Source organism: Phocoena phocoena, chromosome 7, assembly GCF_963924675.1.
Source record: "Phocoena phocoena chromosome 7, mPhoPho1.1, whole genome shotgun sequence".
Lineage (NCBI taxonomy): Eukaryota > Metazoa > Chordata > Mammalia > Artiodactyla > Phocoenidae > Phocoena > Phocoena phocoena.
The window spans coordinates 77,615,214-77,636,171 of record NC_089225.1 but is presented as its reverse complement, the minus strand read 5'-3'; the positions used below and the strand labels follow the sequence as shown (position 1 = coordinate 77,636,171).

The window sequence follows — 20,958 nt, the reverse complement described above, 5'->3', positions numbered from 1 at the left end:
AGGCATTAGAAGCAGTATTTGAACCCAGGCGGTATGATTCCAGGGCTCACAGTTTTGATGGGTACACCACACCACATGATGCGTAAATAGTAAAATACAATAAACACTCATTACAATTGTTCCATTAGAAATTGTTCTTGACTTCAGGTAAATAGCAATTTATAAGACTGAGTGAATCAAGTTGTCAGTTTTGCTGTTGTTATTGTTGTTGTTTTTAATTAATGATACTCTGGGACCTGTGGAAGTGTTACTAGTTATTATCATAAGCCTTCTAATGGTAGAGTTTTTTAAACTTTATAAATGTTAGGGAAACTAATTATCCACATTACTGTCTCTTCTTTGCAATTAAATAAAGTCTTTTTATTATGATATTTAAATATAAACATTTTATATGCGGCAGTTTAACTAGTACATGATTTTTCCAACCAAAAAAAACCCTTCATTTGGAAAGAAATCCTCAAAAGTGCTATCTAAAGACTAAAAGTGGGTTGTTGTTTTTTTAACTTTAACTTTTCTCCTTTTAGACTCCAGAAACAGTTTCCTGACTTGCTTTCTGGAAATGATTTTTGTTTCCAACCATATTGAGAATCCTTTTTTTTTTTTTTTTTTTTTCCATTTTCTCTCTCTCTCTCTCTCTCTCTCTCTCTCTCTCCTCTTGCTTCCTTGGTAATAGCAGGGAGGAAGGGGGGGGCAGTGGGCACAGGAAAAAGGGAAAAGAGAAAACAGAAAAAGAATTGCACACCACTATGTCTGAATATAGCCTCTACTTGTAGATAATTCCATCTGATTTGCACTTTTGCCTTTTTATTTCCATTTTTGGACACCTCCTTTATCATCCAGCTAACTGGGATAGACAAAGCACTGTTGGTGCCCTGAGCGACAGAACTCTGGTAGGGGGCTGGCTGTAAATTGACGTGGCATGGAAATTCTCCGCTAAGTTGTAGCAGCTTGCATGTTTCTCCTAAGATCAAGCCCAGCCTCCCGGAGCTGTAGCTTAATCATCATGGGTTCAACGACTTTACAGAAAAATGGATAGAAAAAGTCTTCAGCTCCTTTCTTTGGACTCAAATGTTTTCTTTTTGAGTATCTATGGTTTAGCTGAAAAAATCAAAGCAGTTAAGTCTGTAACTTTCTTTTTGCAGCTTAAACAACAGAATTTGCTGGTCTCCCTCCCCTATCCTGCAATTTAATTCCTTACAGATTTTGCCATGGGGTGCGGACTTAGAAAGCTGGAAGACCCTGATGATAGCAGCCCTGGAAAAATATTTTCTACCCTGAAGAGACCGCAAGTGGAAACAAAGACAGAATTTGCTTACGAATATGTATTGCTGGATTTTACTTTACAAGGTACTTTTTGCTTCTATTTTATTTGTAAAATGAAAGATTTCAGAGATAAGGGACTTCTAGTTTTTTTAAGCGTTGGTTTGTGGATTTTTAAACTGTTCCTCATAATCAGATTGTACAATCAATCTAACAATAATGCTTTGTTTCTTAATTACACTCTGAAAGATTTTTGGTCTGTTTGGTTTTTGTAAATTTGGCTCATATGTACTTTATAAAATTAGAAAAACTGCTTGGAAATAGTCCTTTCATTTTTAAATCAAATGCTTATTTGTAGAAGGACACATGAAAAATGTTCGCTTTCCAGCCAAATAGGTCTAGCCTTAATGACAGTTTGTGTTTTGAAAAAGATCTGAAAGGCACAAGAAGGTAGCATGTAGGAAATATTACTTGCATCATGTGGAAGAGTATTTGCTAAGACAATTCTGAGGTTTCCAACTGCGTTAATGTTGTGATTGTGGTAGTCATTTGATATTTTTAGCCAAACTAAATTTGAAGTTTGAAAATACAGAAAAAAAGATAGTCTTCTGTAAGATACTTCCTTTGCTTGCCCTGTCCCTAACAGAGAAACTCCCTGTTCCAGAAAGTTGGAAACACAAATAAACAAGCCCAGATGGCAGCCCTGTGTAAGGAACAGAGGCAGCTCAACTTCACAAATACTTTACCTCACTTCTTTTGGAAACTTTACTGTACAATCGCATTGATAAAACTGAGTTTTTATTTTTATTTTATTTTATTTTTTTAAACTGAGTTTTTAAAAAGCAGAACTATATCTTTAATTACAGGGTATTAAAAATGAAATTGAGTATCCTGCTTGCTGTTAGAATTTCCAGATATCAGTATTTTAAGTTCTTATTACAAAGTTATGCTCTTAATTCTAATAAGCCGCACGTTTTATCAGTTAATAGAAAATTTATACTAAGTAGATTATCATGTTGTATATTAATTTCTTTTCAACTTAAACACAAATTCTCCATTTTTTTTGGTTTGCTCTGTGAACAGTGCATCTTTGTGCAAGAAGCAAGAGTAGCCCATTTTTCTTTGTCAAAAACTGAGCTAGCCAGCAAGCAAACTCCCTTCCAGAGACATACACAAAGTCTGTACATATACTTTTAACATATTTACATTTCCATTTTTACCTAAGGCTAAGGCTACCAAAGGGGAAAATGTCAATATTCTTAATTTTCTTTTTAATTATGGAAGTTAAAAGCAGATTTTTTTAAAAAAGTAGATTAAGATAATGGTGCCAATCAGAGAAGTAACCATGCAAATGAATTTTTTTCTATACTTTTTCAAAAAACATCATTTGAGAAAATATTTGTGATGTGGTCCTACGTTTTCTCCATTGATTGTCCTTGTCGATTATCTTTTAGGACAAGTTTTTGTAAATCCACAGGACGCAAACACATATTTTCCTTAACCTCAAAACCCTGTCTATTCATAAAGTTTAGGCCAGAGCCATTTTGATCTGTGCTTTAAGATTTGCTGCACGACCCCCATAGGTTTTAAAGTAACTTGAATTTTTTTTTTTTTGGATTTATTTCCACCCAACCATGTTAGCAATCTCAGACAAATTTGTATAAATGCAGCCATCCTTGGATCAGAAAGATCTACAACTTTCTTCAGAAGTCATTTTGGTTTTATTATTATCAGAAGCCCTTCTCTCTGTGAAAGGAGTAAAATTTCTACCTTCCACTCTAGGTGTGTGGAGGAGTATTACACTATAGAGTATTACACTAATACTCTATTAGAGTATTACACTATAAAGTGTAAGTATGGGCATAGTTTGCCTATGTTAACTCAGTAAGTAGGCACATATTTTAAAGTTGCACCTGGTTCCTATTTGGTCCAGGGGCCCAGTCTCCTGGTGTCCCTTTTCTCTACAATTCTTCCACATGTTTCTTGTTCTGTTTTGTTTTCATCTTTGCCTTTGCCTTTGCCTTTGCCTCTGCCTCAGAAGCCAAGACTCTGTATCAGCCCAGCTCCACAAACCACCTTCCTCTCTTCTGTTGTCTCTGACGCCCACCTATTCCTCCAGTGTGTAGAGAAGTGAGTCACATGGGGGTTAAAATATGCCAGCCTTCTTCGTATAGTCCTGGCCATTCTGACCTGGGGTTGCTGTGAGGACTACTAAATAGTGGCATCTCCTGCCTCTCAGAGACCACGTGCAGTGAGCAACCTTTCAGGAAACAAGTTGGTCTAGTGACAGCTGTGTGTGCTCACGAAGAGCACCTTGTTACCTTGTTTTCCTCTGTTTCTCCAAACAGAGGACATGGGACAGAGAGTCAAGTCCCAGTGGGGCAAGAGGAGACCCTTTGAAATTTCCAGTGCCCTGTGTTATGGTGGCTATAGTTATCTTGAAAAATTTATTGATTTTCCATTTAGTTCCATTCTCTGTGTGCGTGTGTGTGTGTGTGTGTGTGTGTGCCTTTCCCACACTTTTTTTTTTTTTTTTTTGGTGGGGGGTACTTTGAGCCATTACTTATATATCTCTATGGGAGAAATAATAGCCTAATCATTAAGTGCATAAGGCTCTGGAGTCAAGTTCCTGGGTTCTGAATCTAGGCTCTTTCACTCATTAACTTGGCAAGTTTATAAACTTTGCTGTATCTCAGTTTCCTCATCTATAAAATGGGGGTTCTGATGGTGCTTGCATAATAGAGTTATTTTAAAGATTAAAGGAGATTATACAAAATAATCTCCTTGAAAAAGTACCTGGCACTTAATAAAAGTTAACTATCCCTCCTGGCTTTGTGCCAGATCTACTAACCGCACTAGTGAGATTTCAGCACAATTTTTGTGATAAATTTTCTGGATTATTGTATAGTAATCTATACATGTGTATGTATGAGAGTGTGTCAGTATATATATGAGTACATCATAGAGTTTCTTGGTGAAAAGTTAAATTAACTCTGCAAATAATCCAGAAGGGTTGGTTTACCTTCTTGTGCAATCCCAGAAAACAATCTGAATAACCATGGCCTTAAGGATTTTTAGAGCATGTATAGCTTTATGATTAAAAACAAATTTCTACAGTATTAAAAACCCAACAGAAGGACAGATGGTAACTTCCTTATTTGACTTTCTAATAGAATCATGTAAAACACATTGAGTAAAATTTTCCTGGCCCCTAGCTTGCTTTCTTATTATGAGAACAAGAAACTCTCATTGTCTTTTACCATCACTGTAACAGTAGTAAATACATTGATGTATGGATTCTGTAGAAGATGCTGATAAGTAGTGAAAACACAAAAAGGAATAAGACATAGTCTCTGCCCTCCAATATTTTATATTCTGATTGGTCAAACTGGACAAGCTCATGAACTCCTCAAGGTCAGGAACTATGCCACATCCACCTTTGCACTGCTGTGTTTTGCACGGTGTTTGGCACATGACCAGTGGCCAATAAGTTGTGTTGAAGTAATGAATGAAAAATTGCAATACGAGATACAAGAGGTATCAGGAAAAGGAAAAATCAATTTTGAATAGGATAAGTTGGAATTCAAATTAGAACTTTAACTGAACCTGAAGAAAAAAATAGGGTTTATATTATCAGAAAAAGATTAAGAGTTTGAGGTACTTTCAAGGGCTATTGAAAGGAGAAGTGAGGGGGCGTCCCTGTAAGAGACATTACCAAGAGGGACTTAGCCTGTGGCTGGCTGGATATGAAGGGACAGAAAGAATGAGGAATCCAAGATGACTTCCCTGTTCTGAGCCTGAGAAACTGTGGAAATAATGATGCCTCTTACAGTAGGAGGGGCGCCCCACAGGGAGTCAGCTGGTGAAACAGCAATTCCATTCCAGGCACGTTGCATGTGAGGTGGCAGTGGAACATCCTGGCAGAGAGAGTTACAGGTGCACGGCAGAGATGATGACTTCCAGGAGGAATTGAAGTAGATAAAGTCTTAAAGAGGAGAATATGGGCAGAGCATAAGTGTCTTGGGCTGAATCATCAGGCATATTTAGCCATATTTAGGACAACTCAACAAAAATGAAATAGAATGAGGACAATTGCGACTGTATAGCACCAGAGAACACAAGGAAAAGGAGGGTTTCAAAAAGCAAGAAATGGTCAGTAATCGTAAATACTAGAGAACTTTCAAGAATAATGAAGATGCAGCACTGAAGAGAATGCATTTAAAAATCAACAAGAGATGAATAAAGTATCAGAAACGAGGGAAGGAAGGAAAGAAGGTCAGTCCAGCTAAATTTTCTATGTCTGTCTGAATCTAATAAGTTCTTGAGTATTTCCTCAAGCAGTCAAAAGATTTTCAAATGTAAAGTGCTATGTAAAAAGAAATTTATAATAAAGATGACTAAATTTACTCAAGCATCAACATAATCTCTGTCAGATAAAAAAAACCGCATAAGGACTTTCCTTTATTTTTTATTTATTTATTTATTTTATTTATTTTTGGCTGTGTTGGGTCTTTGTTGCTGCATGAGGGCTTTCTCTAGTTGTGGCAAGCGGAGGCTACTCTTCAGTTGCAGTGTGCGGGCTTCTCATTGCAGTGGCTTCTCTAGAGCATGGGCTCTAGGCGAGCAGGCTTCGGTAGTTGTGGCACATGGACTCAGTAGTTGTGGCTCTCGGGCTCTAGAGCACAGGCTCAGTAGTTGTGGCAAAAAAAAAACTTCACAATTTCGGACTGTTGGGGGAAAGAAAGATCCCATTCTGACCTGGGGGATAGGGAATCTCTGAAAATAGCAAACAGTTGACCCACTTAAATAAATATTGATGTTGGGAGAAAATACATTTCTACTGGCAATCTACGTTATATTGGGGGTTTTTCTTACATCTGGGCGGACATTTATTTATTCTTTTTTAAAATTTTTATTGGAGTATAGTTGCTTTACAATGTTGTGTTAGTTTCTACTGTACAGCAAAGTGAATCAGCCACACATATACATATAGCCCCTCTTTTTTTGGATTTCCTTCCCATTTAGGTCAGCACAGAGCATTGAGTAGAGTTCCCTGTGCTATACAGTAGGTTCTCATTAGTTATCTGTCTTATACATAGTGTCAATAGTGTACATATGTCAACCCCAGTCTCCCAATTCGTCTATTTATTTTTTGAACTAACACTTACTGAGCACCTACTGAGCTCCGAGTGAGGAATAAAGCCTAGTCCTTGACTTCTGTGAACCTGCATCCTAGTGAGCTTCCTGCTGAGGAGCCCTGAGGAATAACCATCTGTTTACAGTGCTTACACTCTATGCTGTGATGCAAACTTTGCTAGAAGTCTGAGAGTTATAGAAGCAGAAAGAAGAGCACCTCCACCCGATTGGTGGGATCCAGAAAGACTCCTTAAAAGAAGTGCCACCTCATCTGATCTAAAGAATGAGTGAGACTTAGACAAAGATTTATGTCCAGAATATACAAAATACAACTGAAAATCAAAAAAGGAAAAGACAACCCAATAGAAAAATGGACAAGGAACTTGGACAGGTGGCTGATGAAACAGGAAATCTAAATGGTCAGTAGACATATGAAACCGTGCTCAACCTCATTAGTAATCAGGAAAAATTCATGTTAAAACCACAGTGAGAAACCACTACAAATCATCCAAAATGGCTAAAATGTCAAGCTAATACCAGGTATTGGTACAACCATTTTGAAAAAACAAAAAATGCTTTGTCATTACCTAGTTAGCGAAGATACATATACCCAGTGGAAGCGTGCACACGCATGCACCATGCAGCACATACAAGAATGTTGATAGAAGTGCTATTTGTAATAACCCCAAAAGTGTGAACAACTCAGAAATCCACGAACAAGAGACTGGAAAAATAAATTGTGGTAAACTCATACAATGCAACACTGCACCACAGAAGTGAGCCAACTTATTCTGAAAAGGGCCAGATAGTAAATATTTTAGGCTTTGTGAGCCGTGTGGTCTCTGTCACAGCTACTCAGCTCGGCCAGTGAAGTGCCAACATACCATATGCAACAAAACAGGCCGTAGGCAGTACTTTGCTGTCCTCTACTATACTGCAATGAAAACGAACAAACTACAACTACACAAGCTGCCCAAGATTAATCTCACGACCTTAATGTTCAGTGAAAGAAAATAGACACAAAATACTGTATGATTCCATTTATATAAAGCTCACAAAATTGGCAAAACTGAGCTGTAGTGTTTGCTTGCATTCTTGCATAGTAAACTAAAAAGAGCAAGGAGTGAGGACCACAAAAGTCAAGGTTAAAAAAAAAAAAAAAAAGTCGAGGTAGCACAGAGCAGGAGAGGGGGATTGTGATTGAAACGGGCAGGAAGTGAGGCTTCTGGCGTGCCCACCATTTTCTGATTTTTGAATGGATGGTGGTTACCAAATGCTGGCAGTTTTAAGTATGTTTTGTGCACCCCGTTTGTACGTTACATTTCTACCCCCACACAAGATGTTTTTAAAGGTTAAAAAAAAAGGCTGAGTAAGGAAGTGGGGGTAAGGCAAACAAGGCTGAAAGACAAGCTGTACAGACTCAGAAACGAGAGAAAATCTCATGGTTTGTCTGGGAACTACAAGTAAAACCGAACAGGCAGAGTGCAGCACATGCAGGAGACAGCGGTGAAACACAAGGCTGCAGGAGTTTTCATGGTCATAATGCAATCTTTTGCATATCTGCCTGTAATTATGAGCTCTCTCGTCCCTTGGAGTTTGAGTGCATTTCAAAACCACAGTTGTATTACTTCAATTAAATATATTAATGAGTGACTACAAAGATGGCACCTTTATTGAGAACATACAATGTTATGTAATTTGGACGTTATTTATATAGTAGTTTATCTTTCTAAGTAACTTAAAACATTTTGATAAGTAAACTGGATACTCCTTTTAATATCTGTACATTAGATTGATTAACAATTTATAGTAGTCGAAAGCTTTAGCTCAGCTCATGTCTGAATCTTCACAAATTCTGAATTAGCAGTGATGCAAATCAATGAAGCTTTACTTTCCTGTCGGTGCTCAGATGTACTGGCTCTGGAGTCATTCTGTCTGGTTCAATTACAGCCTTACCGCTCACTAATAATTTGGGCAAGTTATCAAATCTCTCTCTTCCTGAGTTTCCTCATCTGAGAATAATGATAATATCTGCCTTGTGGAGTTTTTGTAAGGGCTAATTAAGATTAGGCATGTAAAGCACTTTGCATAATGCCTGGCACAAAATATGTACTTGGTACATGTTACTTATTATTTTTTACTATAATTGCTAGATATAACATGGGGTTTGACAGTCTGTTCCCTTTTGAAAATATGGTAGAATTGCTTGCCAGTGTTTGTACATCGTGCTTTTATCTGAGGAAACAATGTTTCATAAATATTTCAAAAATACATACCAATCTTCAGAAGTAAATTGGTAGAAAGAACATATATATGTCTTGGACTGGTTTCATACAGTTACATCATCAGAGCAAACCTTTTGACATTGAACAAGTTCTTAGCTTTTTACTAGAATGTGACTTTTTTGTATTTTTAAAATTTGATCTTTGTCTATAAAGCTTTTAAGCAAAGGACCATAAAAATACTCTACTGATATTTTATTTTGGAAACTATGAGGATAAATGATAGACTTGCTTAACCTTCAGCACGTTTCAGTTTTAATCAGAAAAGTCCACTCTGCATGTATATAGTTTTCAAAGCAACTACAAAATACTTTCCTTCACCAGTTCTTCACAATAGCCTTGTAAGGTGTAATAAAGCTTTTACAAATCGTGTAGCATTGATTGAACGGCAACCAACCCCACCCATTAATGCTGTCAACAACACCATTTGTTCCTTCTCCCAAGGAACTCGCAGCGGTTGGGGAGCTAAGAAGAGCAAGATGGCTTGCAGCTGCTGCTAACTGCCTGTGCTGTTCAGTTCTAGCCAAAACAACCACACCTCCCCCCTAATTTCCTGTGTTTAAAAAGTAATAGAGTCTCTGATATTACTGCCCCAGTGTAAGGACATCAAATCAAAGGCTTGGCTTCAAACACCAAGCCTATCTTGGAGACATAATTATTCACTCTGGTGAGCACTGATGAAAATGCCTCACTCTGTGTGCACAGCTTGCCCCTTCCTCACATCTCTAAGCTGAGTCAGGCTGCCAGTCTCTTTTCAGCACAGTTTAAAACATTATTAAGAATCGAGGGGATTACCTGAAGGGAAGTTCTCAACAAAATTCCCAGATTTATTTCACCTTTCCTTGCTCCTAGGTTTACCTTTCTTGAATGACACTGGCATGTTTAAAATAAATCACAATGTAGGATAAGAAGGGCAATTTGTTAACAGAATGAACCCCAGCCCTCCTATCACCATCACCCTCCTGTCCCCACTAATGAAGATTTGGATCACTTTCTGTGTCCTAGGATGCTGAACACTGTCTAAGATGGTCCGGGTGGCCTGGCCTGGACCTGGGCAGGCTCTGGTCTGCAGAATCCCTGGGGCGACCCAGAGGAGAAGCTGCAAACCAGCAAGACATGGGCCATATTCAGCCTTTAGACAGGTCTCGCTTGGTGTGTATAGTGTTAAGATATTTGAATTAACTGTCACTTTTTAAAGTTGGGAGATATTACATAAGAATCTGGATTTGGGGGTTTTCTTAAAAAAATAGAAGATCCAGCAACACTGGGCCGACATGACCACATGGCAGCACTGGACCAGGGCTGCTGCACTCTTGGATAAGGTATTAAGTCTTCCCCAGGTCCCTCCTTCAGCACAGCCTCTTTCCTTGTTTTATCAGGCTGATACCTTTGGACATTTGAGTCTGAGACTCAATGGAGCAGATCAGCGTGAGTTAGGGACTGTTATTTGGAGTGAGTTGGCAGGGGGGACACCTAATCTATAGGGTGAGTTAGGGACCTGAGATCTACAGCATGAGTTAGGGGCCTCTGATACAGAATTCTACAGATGGTGAGCCAGGCTGGGCTTTTGGAATAAATCCAGATCTCTACAATGATCTTCCTGGAGATGTTTTTAAACCAACAATGACGTCTCGGAGGGCAACTTCATTCGAAACTATCTTTCTAAGCTGGGCCACCAGCAGACAGGCACATCACTGATATTTGAGTGTTTACTTTGTACCAGGCCCTGGGCTCATGTTTTACAATTACTATGAAAGCAACTCTATGAAGTTAATACCATTGTTTGTCCCTGTCATCGCCTGTCTCAGACAGGCAAATTAACTGGTTCCAGATCTAGTAAATGGCATGAGCTGAGCCCAGGTGATTTGCTTCCAGATCCTAATGCTCTTAGGATAGTGTGCTGCCTCTCGTTCCACAGGGGAGGACTTCATTTAACAAAGCAACCAATAGTTGTATAGCACATGCTACATGCCAGATACTTTCTAGGAACACATATAAACTTATTTAATCCTAGCAACCCTATAGAGTAGACTCTATTATTATTCTTACCTTGAAGATGAGGAAACTGAGGCACGTGGGTGCAAAGTAGCTTGCCAGGCTAGTAAGTGGCAGAGCTGAGATTTGTATCCAGGCAGTCTGGTCCTAAGGTCTTTTTTTTTGGGCGTGGGGGGGCTTGTGGGATCTTAGTTCCCCCACCGGGATTGAACCCCGGCCCTCAGCAGTGAAAGCGAGGAGTCCTAACCACTGGACCACCAGGGAAGTCCCCCTAGAGTCTATTTTCTAAACTACTGCTCCATGAGCACCCTGGAGCTCTGTTCACTGAATATGTTAATGTTACAACCAATTTTTCATTCAGTTGGTCCTTTAACAAGTGTTTCTCAAGCACTTATCATAATTGTCATGTCTATGCCGAGTGCTATTTATCAAAAGACACAGACTTCCAAATAGAAGAACATGCACATTTGAGACAGTTGAATAATTAATGTAAAGCACTGGGCCCAAAATGACATGATCTTTACAAAAACTTATGTGTAAGATATGCTTATTAGTACTGATGTACAATTTTTTTTCTCCCTTTGTAACTTTACTGGATTTCTCAGTTTGTAATTCTTCTCAAAACTTCTGTGTGTGTGTCCTTGTGTTTCAGGCATTAACATTTCTTTTGCATTGAACTCAAGACAATAACCTTACTTTATCGAAAGTGCAAGAGGATGTAGATTAGACTAGAAAAGCTGGATTTGTTCCACTGACACAAAATTTCTCTGACATTGCCAGAGAACAAGGTGTTCCTTAGAAATACATTCTCTACCTGAACAGGAACCTCTTTAAGCACCAAAGTCCTTCTGTTATAGCTATCTTCTTGTGATTCTATTTAATGTGTTACAAAATTCTGCCTTTGAAAACCTTGTTCTGAAACAATAGAACGGAGGGAATGATTTCATTATCATTATCAATCGGGCCAATGAAGTGTAGAAAGTCCTTTAAGAGACCTCAGGCTGTAAAGTTTTTACAGTTCTTTTATCTAGTTTTATAATTCGTTTTATTCCCTCTGATGTCATCTGTCCCCCTTGCTGCCATCACTGTGTCCTTGCTACTTCTATCCCAGTAGGGGTTCCAAGCCTCCACCAAAAGACTTAGCACTAGACCTGAGATGCTTTTAAGTTGTACACACAAACACAGAATTAATAACATTGAATCTCATAGTCAGAAAGCTGTGCCCTTTTCAGTTCTTTTTAAGCCTTCCAATCAGGTTGGAGTTACTACGTCTTTAACACCTCCCTAATGGCTAATTCTCCCTTTCAACAAAGAGAGAGCAGGGCTGTGGCTCAGTCCTTGGCAGATAACAGTATCCAGCTAGAATTTGATAAGTATTTTCTTTTTGTTGTATTTATTTGTAGGTAATTTTCTACTTATGGTAAGTGATTCTGGTTTTATGCCTTTAAGGAATTCTCAGTCTAACAGCAGAGACAAACACATAAACAAGTATCTATAATACAGATTGATAAGGGAACTAGTAGAATGCCAGCACAGAGGAAGGAATGATTAACTCAACTTGGGGAGCAGGAAAGGAAACGAAGTTCTGGCAACATGAAACAGTGTGCCAGGCTCAGGAGCTCCCGTAGTTCAGTCCTGCCAAAGCAAGATGTACAAGGAAAAGGATGACAAGAGTGAAAGCTGAATAAGTAGACAGAGGCCAGACTATGAAGATTCTTTCGTATCATGCTAAGCATTTCCATTTTCTACTATAAGCAATGAGATCCATTAAAAGATGGAAATTTTCTTTAAATTTTTGTAGGATTAGTATATAGTTCTAAAAATAAGTTTAGGCTATGTTTCATTCCTTAGTCTTAACAGTTTATTCTGGTTTATAGTTTTTTAGTTCCTTTGTTTGGAAATCAGGGTTGATAGTTAAAATACTAAAAAAGTAAGACCAAATGAATCACAGAGTGATTGCCACACAACCATGCGGAACTGGGTCATTTTGCAATGAAATCCAGCTGTTTCTTCCAAAACCAGGATCAGTCTCTTTGTTTTTATTCCTATTCATAATGATGAAAATATATTGTAGATTAGCTTAAATCCAGAAGAGGATGAAAATTTGAGTAAATGGATTCATGCTGGTTTATATAACTTTTCTTTGAGTGCTTTATTTTCATTTGAGAAGTTGGCATGAACCCACGTGAATCCAAGTGGTGGATTTCTGTTCCATCACGTGGATATTAATGTAAGAGGAGGTAGGGATTTCCTCTGACCCTTCTTCCTTGTCTGCTTCTCAACCTACTTCCTGTGTTTGGGCAATTAACAGCAGCTATTTTCTGGACAGCACTGACCACACTGACAGAAGGCCAACAGCCAGCACTGCCCCTACCTGGAGTTCATTTCATATGTTTTGTTATTCAAGAGATAGCCAAACTGCAGCTCCATTTCTAGTTATTAAGTCTTGGTTGTTTTCCAGAAAATGAGAAATATTGTCACAGAAAATGAAGTTGCTTTTAAAATTAATACTGCTAGAACATTCATCTTCCCATATAACACACCCTTTTCCTTTTACTAAAAACTATACAGATTGTACTATTCTATAGTTTCTACAGATTTGCCCTGCTTCAAAGGAATGTTTCAACTGCATATCAATGTTGCGTTTAAATTTCCTGTGTATTTAGAATTCTTACTTATTAAGAAGAACTTCTGGTTGCCTTTACTTTTTCAATTTCTTTACTCAAGTATTTATATAAGTGCCGTAAGAAACTGTATTTTTAGTTTCCCAGAAAAACTTAAAACACGATTTTTTTGATCCTTGGTGGCGCAGTGGTTAAGAATCCACTTGCCAGTGCAGGGGACATGGGTTCAATCCCTGGTCCGGGAAGATCCCACATGCTGCGGAGCAACTAAGCCCGCGAGCCACAACTACTGAGCCTGCGTGCCCTAGAGCCTGCATGCCACAACTACTGAGCCCACGTGCTGCAACTACTGAAGCCCACACACCTAGAGCCCGTGCTCCACAGCAAGAGAAGCCACCACAATGAGAAGCCTGTGCACTACAACGAAAAGTAGCCCTGCTCACCACAACTAGAGAAAGCCCATCGTGCAGCAACGAAGACCCAACAGAGCCAAAAATAAATAAATTTTTTTAAAAATGTGTCTTTACATAAATAAATTAAATAAAACTGCCTTATTTGAAATATATATATAGGGCATTGTATTTCTACTTTAAGACATATTGGTAATACTAAATATCTGCCAGCTGCTAAGAGTACTTTTGCTTTTTCTGAAATTAAATTAGAAAATATATAATACCTGTTAGCATAACTTTATTTGAGATTAAATCATATGGATACGTTTCCTATTCATTAGTATTATCATACGTAGATAGAAATAATATGTAATTCAACTTTATGAATGTGCAAATCTCTCTTTGCATTTGATGTTTCAGCTTCGCCAAACCCAGAAGTAATCAAGATAAATTCAATTCTGGATATAGTAACAAAAGTGGAAGACTACTATCTTAAAGGATATATTGTTGGGGCTATTCATCCTGTTATACAACCTGTTGGGCAGCAAAAACACCTGCCTGCAAGTTACCTATACAGGGTGGTGCTATCACGCTTGAAATTAAGGTAAGCCTGACGCTCCAGAAAACTGTCATACTAAGAAGCTGTTGAGAGAGACAGTTTTCTTTGGCTAAAAGCAAAGCAAGTTTGAACAAAGTGATGGAGAATAAAGGATAATTCAGGGTTTTGGCTTAAGGCACATTTTCCAGCAGTTGAACCTCGATTGGGAGAAGGAAACTTAAATCTCCTTCCTTAAAACTTCTCATAGATTTAGCCCCTTGCAGACAAACAGGTCCTAGGTAAGGATGTCAATGAAAAATGGGAAAGGAAAATAGACTCAAGAAACACCTGAAAGCTGATATAGCAACTTCATCAGATGAGGGGGTATCAATTAGCTATATCCTATCACTGGGCTAAAAGAGCTGACTGAACAAGTCCACTTTCACTGAGCATTTTTTTTGAACTGTCCTGTATTGTTTTATTAATAGTGGCAACAGAAACTATCTCTAACTTCCAAAACTTTTACAGCAAAAAGGCCTACATGCCAAGTTCTCACAAACTGGATAGATCTCTTATCAGCTTTTTCCAAAAAATAGGATGGGAAAGCCAGAAAGCCATCCATTTTAGGTTCTTTTTTAACTTTTTTAATAGCTGTTTTTCCAAACAATACTACAAACGTTTTTGCCAACCAAGCTTGTATGTTTCATAATATTCAAAATACCGTTACTCCTTCCAGTGAAGAATGAAAATAACCAGACCAATGTCTTTGATTAACACATTAAATTTTTTTTACACAACTCTCCAACTGTATCAAAATCATCTCAAAGACCAGGGTAAAAACTGTGTTTTCTCTTTATAGCGACTTTAACTATGAAAGGGCTAAGCTGAGAAGGGAAAATGAAATAAGAGAAAAAGAGAGAAAACAGGAAAATTGGGAAAAAAAGAAGAGGCTTTTTAAAATCCCAGATGTGCTTTTTAGGGACACTGTCTGCTACTGAGTAACTAACTGCCCACTTACACATGTCTGAGAGGGCGTGTACACAAGCAGCTTTCACCATGACAGGGCACCTTATCAGATATTTACTAGTTCAAGCATTACTAAGGAAATATGCCATTTACCACACCATAGCAACACTTATGTCCTAATTACAAATCTTACAAACCAAGGATAAATTATTTTTCTCTTTTCGCATTACTTCAAATAGATTTAGCAGTGCCCTGCCAGGGCTAAGAATAATCAAGGGGTGAAGATCAGAAAAGAAGAAAAAGGAAAAAGACAGGACAATATTTATCTGCACTTAAATAGGATTGTTACTTGTGCTTTTGTACAATAATGAGGTATAACAGTGATCTAAAATCATTTCTCATAACTTATCAAAACAACAGACGTGGAGCTTTTCTTTCATGTTAAATTAGAAATTAAATTAATAGAGGTTTTAATTAAGGAAATCTAAATTAATAGAAGTTATAGTGTTTTTCCAATATTTTTACATAAGAAGACAGCCATTAGAGTCGAAATAACAAAGAAAAAGGATTGCCTTGAACTTACTTGTGAGTTACTCGCTCATTTTCACATGAGCATATTAGCTGAAAATCAGCAATTGGCTTCCAACCATAAACATATTCTCTGTTACAGCACGAAGCATTCGACAGCACCCAGTGGACAAAGACGCCCAAGGCTTGTGATTGAGGAATGTCCTCTAACTTTTGAGACACAAACAAATGACGTAGCAAAAGAACTGATAGAAAAGGTACTAAAAGTATACATTTTTTCATGGGATATTGAGAAATATTTCATATTTCTTCTTCATCAATTTCCTTTCCTACTTTAAAAAGAACGGGAAAATGATAGGTGACTTAGTCCACCAGAATTTAAAACAAATTGAAGCACAGGTACCAAATTGTAGAGTTAAAAACAGAAATACAGGCCAGTGAAACAGAATGGAAATGCCAGAAATAGATTTATACATATATAAGAAGTTTCATAACAAACCTGATGAAATAAAAATGGGGGAACAACCATTACTGCGTAAGTGCTGCTGGGAAAATGGGCAATTGTTCTATAGAAAATAGACTCCACACATTTCACATGAGTTAAAGAGGTAATTTTTTTCAAGTGCAAAAAATCTGAAAGAAAATGGAAGAGTGGACATATTTAATTATGAATAGATTGAGTAATTTGAGTTTGAATATATAAATATAAGTTATATACTAGGAAAAAAAGAATCGGGGGGAAATCTGCAGCAAATGTGTCTTATAGAAGCTTCATCTTCTGAATATATATGAAATGAATACAAACGCATGAAAGTATATTCAGTCTTGAATGGACAGACAGAATCCATGGACAGAAAGGAAACACAAATAACAAAGAGACATTTGGCAAAGGGTTCAACCTAACTAATAATTTTTAATGTAAATAACTACTGAGAAGTAATAACTTAGCAGTATTAACTGAGAAATTAAATTGAAAATATTAAATTCAATGTTGGAAAGACCTTTAAGAAAACATTCATATACAATGCAATTGGCATTGTAATAAATTAGTACAGAGTTTCTGAATACCAGTTTGGTAATAAAAGCCATAAATCTTGTTTTATTTTGTGACCCAGTAATTTCCTCTTTAGGAGTCCATTCCAAGAAATTAATTGAAAAGGGAAAAATCATGTTTATACAAAGATATTTTAATCAACAGTGAATAGGGGCCAAATTCTCAACAAGTGGACAACTGAGAAGGAAGCATTGGTCTATCAATATGATAGACTATTTTATGGGCATTGAACATGACAACTATCTTAACTGCTGAGAGAAAAAAGTCTATTCAATGGAACTTAATTGAACCTTAAATGAAAAATTGAACACTATATGTATATTGATTAAAACCAAAAAAAAAGAATTGTACATTCATAAGTATTCTAAACTGACAGGATTTGATGGTGAAAGTTTGGGTTTTTTTTTTTAATTTTAGTTGCATTGTCATATGTGTAAGGTTTAGCTTTTATTTAAATGCATACTGCCAAAAACCTAAGGCATTTCCTGTCAAATAAGAAACTGTGAAATTTGTTCGCTGTTTCTATTTTTCCCAAGCTTTAAATGACCGTGTGTATAAGATTATCTGTGGTTTGTGTTTAGCCAGTTAGAGCTGCCAATGATACTTCCCATTTAGATATAAAGTCACCATTTAATAGGGTTTTTCAGGAACAGTCTTTGAAACTAGATTTTTATAAACAAGGTACACATACTATTTACTACTACTATTCTGGGAAAAAAAATTTTTTTTTCTGGGAATAAATCCACTCCAGAAACAAAAATCTAACTGCTAATTTAGTCTCAATAGATCATCATGAGAGCATTCGTTTTGTATTTGACTTCCTGGACACAAAGATCTATTTAAACAGGAAAGTACTGTTATTTCAGCAATTAGAGTAATGGGGTTATTTTATGAAAAGAAAAGCTTCAGGAAAAATAGCACGTGAAATATTTGAACATTGCCCCGTGTATGAGCAAGAACAATAGATGAGTGCCAAATATTATTTTTGAACGGCTGCCTGATGTAAAGAGTTGATTGTTAAACAGCTAGATTTTAAGTCATTTTAACATTATGTCAATGTTTGCTCTTTTTTTTAATTTAGATTTACAAGTGTTTTCCCCAGGATTTTTAAATAAAAATCACATGAAAAACATCAATCTTGCAACTTAAAAAACGGAAAAGACAGTAATACTCTGTATCATACCAGCTTTTCCAGATAAAACTTTTTAGTAATAGAGAAAGCCTTCTGCAATTTTCCCCCCAAATCAACAAATAAGACCTAGAGAAAGCACTGGCATTAAATTTACCGGTTTTTACCTTCCTCCTCACCACCCCCTTCTCCTCTCCCGGGAAACCTGAAATAAAGGACAATTTATGGTTATTTTTAAGGCTTCTTGCAGTGTCACAGTCTTAATGTGTTAATTTATAGGAGTAAATGATATTGTGCCAGCAGTGTTTGTCCAAGCTCCATACACCCACACCCTCTGTCCGTCTCAGCTAAGTTACAGCAGCCTCCATTGCTGTCTGGTTTCACCCTGCTTCTTCCTGGCCTTTTTCATTCCATTTTATTTCTGACTATAGACGTTTGCACTTGCAACCTCCATCATAACTCTTTCTTCGCCTCCCAGGTGAATTTAAAACATTTAAAATGTTTAAAACAGTGGCCGTATAAAAGATGTTGCTATTTCTTCATTTTAACTTATTAACGAGTACTTATAGAGCACCTGTAGGTACAAAACATTGCAACACAAAAGTGAGTAAGATAGTGCCTGCCCTCAAAAGAATGGTCAGCTTAACACAGGAGAAAGACGTGGACACAAAAAGAACAAAGAAATGATGCAAAAGCAGAGAAAGAGAAAAGTGTTGAGCATGAAAGTAATCACTCTTAGGGTCTCAAATTATTTCACTGGCATTATTTCATGTGCTTCCGAACCCTATTCTTTAACTGATAGGACTGAATCTAATCATGCGTATTTGGCCCAGAAAGGAGATAATAGTACCAAGATATAAGCAAATCAGAAACTTCTTAAGAGTGGTAGTGTGAATTGGGCTTATGCATTATATGTATGCATTTGTCAAGAATTAGTCTTTTAACAGTTTTCTTTACACACAAGCAAGCAAAGCTGTATGTTTTCTGCTTTTAAATTAATGTCTCTTCTTTATTATTAAGATGTATTTGTTTTTTGTTTTTTTTTTAATGGAGGAGAAAGAAAGAGTGGCCTTATTTCTTCGCCAGGCAAAGAGGGAACACAGTAGCCTAGCGCCTCAAGAACTCTGCCCCTCTCCCTGGGGAATAGGAAGCAGTCAGTAATGTTATTTTTGAGGATTTCTTGGGATAGTTTTGAATTTTGCTTCAACTAGAGAAACCATTGTTAACAGGGCTGCAAAAATCATGCTATGGAATTATCAGTTCTTCCCAAATAGTAACCTCTTGGAGAAAATATAATTTTAAAATTAATTAATTAATTTACTTATTTGTTTGTTCGTTTATTTATTTATTTTGGCTGTGCTGGGTCTTGGTTGAGGCACGCGGGCTCTTCATTGCGGCGCAGGCTTCTCTAGTTGCCGCACGCGCGGGCTTAGCTGCAGTATATGGGATCTTAGTTCCCCAACCAGGGATCAAACCTGCATTGGTAGTGCAGAGTCTTCACTACTGGACCACCAGAGAAGTCCCGAAAATATAATTCTTGTTTTCACAGTTTCTAAAATGTATCAGTTCTGTTTGAAGAAACCACCAACATAGTGTGACAGGGTCTTAGGATTCTTGCTATATTAGAGGTCATTAATTTGTTTATGAATGGGTCTTTACTGGTCCATTTACTCCTTTTCTAATGGATTTCCTTAATAAGCCTGAAGGTTAATTGATAAAGCAATCAATGCAAATGAAGTTTACATTTTGTTCTACCGTGTCTTTTTAAACTTCAGATTAATGGAGGTGCTAAAAGAGGAATGAAATTTGTTGGATTCATATCACAGCACTGTCCACCACTTAAATTCTGCAATGGAACCAACCATGATGGAGATACAGAATCAGCACTACATGTGAGACACAGTTCAGAGGAAAACTGTAAAATTTGGAATGAAGGAACATTAAGTGGGCAATCATCTGAAAGTGGAATTGAGGAAGAACTACATCATGAAAGTGGACAGTGTCAAATGGAACGAGATGGCAGCCCCAGTTTCTCTAAATCAAGAAAGGGAGAAGGTAACAGACAAGATGAGTAGAAATAGAAATATTAGTTTAAATTTAGCAAAAATATGTTTTTAAGGGTTTTTTAACAAATATGAGGCAAATTAAATCTCTAATGATTATAAAGATGAAAAAACTAGTATAAACTTGTCTTGATATTTTTTAATTATTGCACCTGGAATAAGGTAGGGCAGTTTTCCGAACAGTTATCCCTAGCATGGTCATACAACACCATCCACATAACGAAACTTTGTGTTGAAAACTGGTTCCCATTTAGTCATACACCAACTCCTCTGTAAAATGGAGGCTGTGCATGTATACCAAAAAAGTGATTCTGTAAAGAAAGCTGCTCTGATTTATGTTTCTCCCTATAAACAGTGTGTGAGAATTTTAGTTATGGCCTTTCCCATTTCATGGGTACTTTTCACCTTTGAAGTTAATTGGCTTTATTTGATCACCAGTTAGAATATTAAAATGCACATCATGATGAAACAACTAATATAACAATAGTGCCTGCATTCTTCTTCTTTTTTTTAAATTTATTTTTGGCTGCACTGGGTCTTTGCTGCTGCACGGGAGCCTTCTCCAATTGCGGCGAGAAGGGGCCACTCCTCGCTGCGGCGCGCGGGCCTCTCATTGCAGTGGCTTCTCCCGTTGCAGAGCACGGGCTCTAGCCATGCAGGCTTCAGTAGCTGTAGCTTGTGGGCTCTAGAGCACAGGCTCAGTAGTTGTGGCTCACGGGCCTAGTCGCTCTGCGGCACATGGGATCATCCCGGACCAGGGCTCGAACCCCATGTCCCCCATATTGACAGGTAGATTCTTAACCAATGTGCCACCAGGGAAGCCCGTGCCTGCACTCTTAAATAACTTTAAACAATAGTTTTATTCTTCTTTGCAGCTAGCAAGGCTTCCAAGAAGTTGAGAGTATTTTTTAATGTATTTCGGACTGTTCTAAGTTTTCTGATACATTTACGGGCACGCTTTAAAAAGCACTAATAAAGAAAATCAAAGACT

General features: G+C 37.4%; 1 protein-coding gene across 2 annotated transcripts in view; it reads left to right on the top strand.

Moving 5' to 3' along the window:
- Positions 1-976: 976 nt before the first annotated feature.
- The window catches only part of RFTN2 (raftlin family member 2), a 59,614-nt gene continuing 39,632 nt past the window's right edge, over positions 977-20,958 (top strand). For both annotated transcript variants that reach the window (XM_065880777.1, XM_065880776.1), the window contains exons 1-4: positions 977-1,347; positions 14,110-14,293; positions 15,864-15,978; positions 19,680-19,959. In XM_065880777.1, coding sequence (XP_065736849.1) covers positions 1,209-1,347; positions 14,110-14,293; positions 15,864-15,978; positions 19,680-19,959 — 718 coding nt within the window. In that variant the 5' untranslated portion in view covers positions 977-1,208. The remainder of the gene's footprint in view (positions 1,348-14,109; positions 14,294-15,863; positions 15,979-19,679; positions 19,960-20,958) is intronic.